Below are 4,076 nucleotides of genomic sequence, written 5' to 3' on the forward strand. Positions count from 1 at the left end.
CAATTCCTGCATGAAGTAGGGTGCTATTACCATATACGTGTAAATTATGTGTTGAATATTGGAGGTATATTTAGTGATGGTTAACGATCCCAACTCAGTTCTTGATTCCCTCTCTCGTAAAGCTATTAACCCACTATTGTAAAAACAAAGCTAAGAAATTGCCGAAAAAAAGAAGGATTAAACTGAAAACTCATCGCATTAACTCATGCTCGAAATCATAATCACACAGATCTCCTATATTAAAATTTATTTAATTATATCATACACTACGCGATAAAGCATATACACAAGAAATCAAGCAGACGAACCAGAAACACGGCCTATGGCGCAGAGGAAATTCTGTGAATCGCCGACGACGGCGCCTTGATCGGCCGATATCTTCCGAGTATAGCATCCGTGACTATCCTCCACCTCATAACTCTGCGACGTGGCTCCGGCGCCAGAGAGCACGTCGTCGCCGTGCACGAAAATCCACCCGCTGCACTCCTGCTTGCTTTCCAATTCGCTCTCGAAATCGCCGATCTCCTTCTCCTCCTCGTACGAAATCTCCAGCTCCGTCGACACCAGGTAGTTCTCCGCTCCAGCTCCGGCGATCGACGTCGTTTTCAGCTCCAGCTCGTATTCCGACTCCACGCTGTAGCTCGCCACCGTGCCGGAGGACGGGATCGAGATCTCGATCTCTTTCTTCACTTTCACCTCGTGCTCGACCTTCACGATCGTGGCGTTGCTCTTGTAGTTGATCTCGTTTTCGAATTCGAGCTTCGTTGTTACGCTTGTGGTTAGGTTTCCGGCGCTGGAGTACACCCAGCCGGAGAATTCTGTTTTTCTCTCTCCTTCGGTTTCGAACTTGCCGTTGAGCTCTGCGAAGCTGGATTCGCGCTCGACGCAATTGTTAGGGTTTTTGTACTTGATCGGACCGGCTAGGACCTTCACCGGACCGTCGTCGAGCCAGAGATGCAGATTTGCGTCGACGAGCCAGAAGGAGATGGCGTCGGCGACGCCGAATCCGAAGTAGTGCTTTTTGTCGTCGAGTAGAATGCCGAGAAATGGAGTGAGCTCGATTTCGTAGGAAGGTAGGTTGAAAGCGCCGATTGCGACGATTGGACTCCAAAAAAAGGGGTTTATGCCGCCGGTGTAGATCACGGGGAAGGGGAGCACCGATCCGACGACGTTTCCGTCGAGCGTGACGAGGACCTCGCGGTAGACGCCGTGGCCGCGCGTGATGTTCAATCCGTTGCTCTCGATGTAGAAATCCGGTGGATTCGTGTACCACAATTCGTCGTCGCCGTGAGCGGAGACGAAGACCTCGATTACAGCTCTGTAGGTGTTATTAGGGATTTGAATCCCCTGGTAAACGGCGTCGTTTCCGGTCTGGATTTTGAACCAGTACCCTTCCTCTCCGGCAGCGGAGACCGGGATGATCAAATCGGCGGGGATTTTGTCTAATTCGAGGGAAGCATTGAGCGTGATTGACTGCCGGCGGCGGCTACGTTTTATGATTTTTCTAGGGCTCGAATTGAGTGAGCGGCGGTTGTGGATTGGGGAATTTCGGACGTTGTAGAAGAGGAAGGTGATGTTGACGTTGAATGCGCCGGTGTAGAAATCATCAACGGTGTTCTCTAGCATGACGGAGAGAGTGAGTTTGGGGCGGCGGAGGAGGGCGGAGAAGCGGGTGACGTCCTTGTTGAAGGACCAGGAGACGCCGTCGGAGGTGGACTGGGGGGTGCTGGCGCGGAGGAGCTCGGCGCCGGCGAGCCAGACGGCGGCGATGCGGTCGGATTGCGTGCCGTTGGCGGAGGCGGAGAATCGGAGGGCGGCGTTGGACCAGGTGCAGTTGAGGGGGGCGGAGTAGTTGGCGGCGGAGGGGGGGAGGCCGGAGGTGTGGGCGAAGGTGTGGTTGAAGAGGGGGAGAGTGCAGGCGGGGGTTAGGGAGTCGAAGGGGAGGGGGCGGGTGACTTCGATTTGTTTTTCGAGTGACGTGGAGGCGGAGGTGGGGAAGCGGTAGTGCTTGAACGGCGGCGGGGAGGCATCGGAGAGGGGGAGAATGAGGAGGACTGAGAGTAGGAGTAGAGATGGATTCATTTTTGTTTTCTTTTTTTCCTATTTTTGAGAAATCAGTTCGATCCTTTTATCATGATTTCTCCAACTGACGACAATTTGTAAATTGAGATCTTCATGCATATAGATACAAATGGTCCAATGGGAGCAAGACAACATAATACCTCTTTTTCTTAAAAAGTACTTCCTCCGTCTCCTAATAGGAGTCGCTCTTTGATCGGAGACAAGTTTTAAGAAATGTAGAGAAAAGCTGGTTGAAAAAGTTAGTGGAATGTGGAACCTACATTTTTATATTGGTTTTATAATAAAATGTGAGTGGAGTGAGTTAGTGAAATGTGGGGCCTACTACCATTTATGGTAAAAATGAAGAGTGACTCTTAATGGGGGACGGCCAAAAATGGAAATTAGCGACTCTTATTCGGGGACGGAGGGAGTAGTACTCAGTAGTTAGAGCATCCACAACCGTGCTCTTGCCAGCGGCACGGTTGTGGGCCCGGGCGGTACTATTCATGCCTGCTCTCTGGCAAGAGCACAACACCCACAACTGTGCTCTTCCGCAAGGACGAGCACAATTAATATAAAATTCAATTACACAAAAACATTTCCATAATATTAAAATTCATTTAAAACCCACAATAAATATTACAAATGACAAATAAAATTAAACATTGCATAATTAAAATCCTAAAAATTAAAAATTACATAATTAAAATCCTAAAAATTAAAAATTACATAATTAAAATCCTAAAAGTTAAAAATGACACTACTCGTTGCCGAATTTCGCCCACATGTGGTTGATTAGGTCTTCTTGTAGTTGATTGTGGATTCGAGTATCGCGCATTGTGTGTCTTGTCTCGATCCTCTGGCCAACCGTCGTATGCTCGCCTCGGCGTAGGGGAGACCTCGCTGTTGAGCTTCCGGCTTCGTCCTCGTCGTAGAAGCTAGCCACCCTCGGCCCTTCGTCGGCTATAATCATGTTGTGTAATATAATACACGTGAACATGATGTCGGCGATATTATTCACGTACCACAGCCGAGCCGGGGCCTTCACAATGTTGAATCGAGCTTGAAGGACCCCGAAGGCTCTTTCGACATCTTTCCGCGCTGACTCTTGACGCTGCGCAAAAAGAACCCGTCTCGGGTCGTGCGGGTTGTGGAGCGTCTTCACGAACGTCGACCACCTTGGGTAGATACCATCGGCGAGATAGTAACCCATGCGGTATATATTTCCGTTGATGGTGAAGTCGATCGCCGGTGCTACACCATTCATCACATCATTGAAGAGTGGTGACGAATATAGCACATTCAAGTCGTTGTTGGATCCAGCAACGCCGAAATATGCATGCCAAATCCATAGGCGGTAGTCGGCGACCGCCTCAAGGATAAGCGTTGGGCCGCCGCCTTTGTGACCGCTCAAGTGTTGCCCCCTCCAAGCAGTCGGACAATTCTTCCACCTCCAATGCATGCAGTCAATGCTGCCAAGCATTCCGGGAAAGCCATGGACTGATTCGTGAAGACGAAGCAACCGTTGGCAATCATCAGTGGTGGGTGCTCGAAGGAATTCATCCCCAAAAGCAGAACGAACGCCCTCGCAAAAATTCTTTAAACATAGGATTCCAGTGGACTCACCGATATGCAAATACTCGTCGAACATGTCGGCCGTTTGCCCAGTAGCGAGTTGTCGGATGGCACACGTACACTTCTGCAACGCCGTGATACTTTGCCGGCCGGCTGCATCTACACCTGTTTGAAAGTATTCAACACGTGCGGACAATGTGTTGACAATTCGCATGAACAAGCGCTTTGACATGCGAAAACGGCGCCTGAAGTAATCTGCCGGAAACCGCGGCTGGTCGGCAAAGTAGTCGGCAACGAGCCTTTCGTGGGCTCCCTCCCGGTCACGATGGATGTACCGTCGATTTGATCTGGTTCGTTGAGGAGGAGGAGCAGGGGTATTCGCCGCGACATATGCTTCGTAAGCGGCACGATGTTGTTCGTAGTATTCTTGTTCTTCGCGT

General features: G+C 50.1%; 1 protein-coding gene across 1 annotated transcript; it reads right to left on the bottom strand.

The window, feature by feature from the left end:
- Positions 1-294: 294 nt before the first annotated feature.
- LOC121776967 (peptide-N4-(N-acetyl-beta-glucosaminyl)asparagine amidase A-like) lies at positions 295-2,082 on the bottom strand. Its single transcript, XM_042174103.1, has one exon. The coding sequence runs from the start codon at positions 2,080-2,082 to the stop codon at positions 295-297; it is 1,788 nt and encodes a 595-aa protein (XP_042030037.1).
- Positions 2,083-4,076: the final 1,994 nt, after the last annotated feature.

The sequence above is a fragment of the Salvia splendens genome, chromosome 18, assembly GCF_004379255.2.
Source record: "Salvia splendens isolate huo1 chromosome 18, SspV2, whole genome shotgun sequence".
Lineage (NCBI taxonomy): Eukaryota > Viridiplantae > Streptophyta > Magnoliopsida > Lamiales > Lamiaceae > Salvia > Salvia splendens.

What these genes read in the sequence shown, in the direction of transcription:
- LOC121776967 (XM_042174103.1), bottom strand. Translation starts at nt 2,082, where the DNA reads ATGAATCCATCTCTACTCCTACTCTCAGTCCTCCTCATTCTCCCCCTC.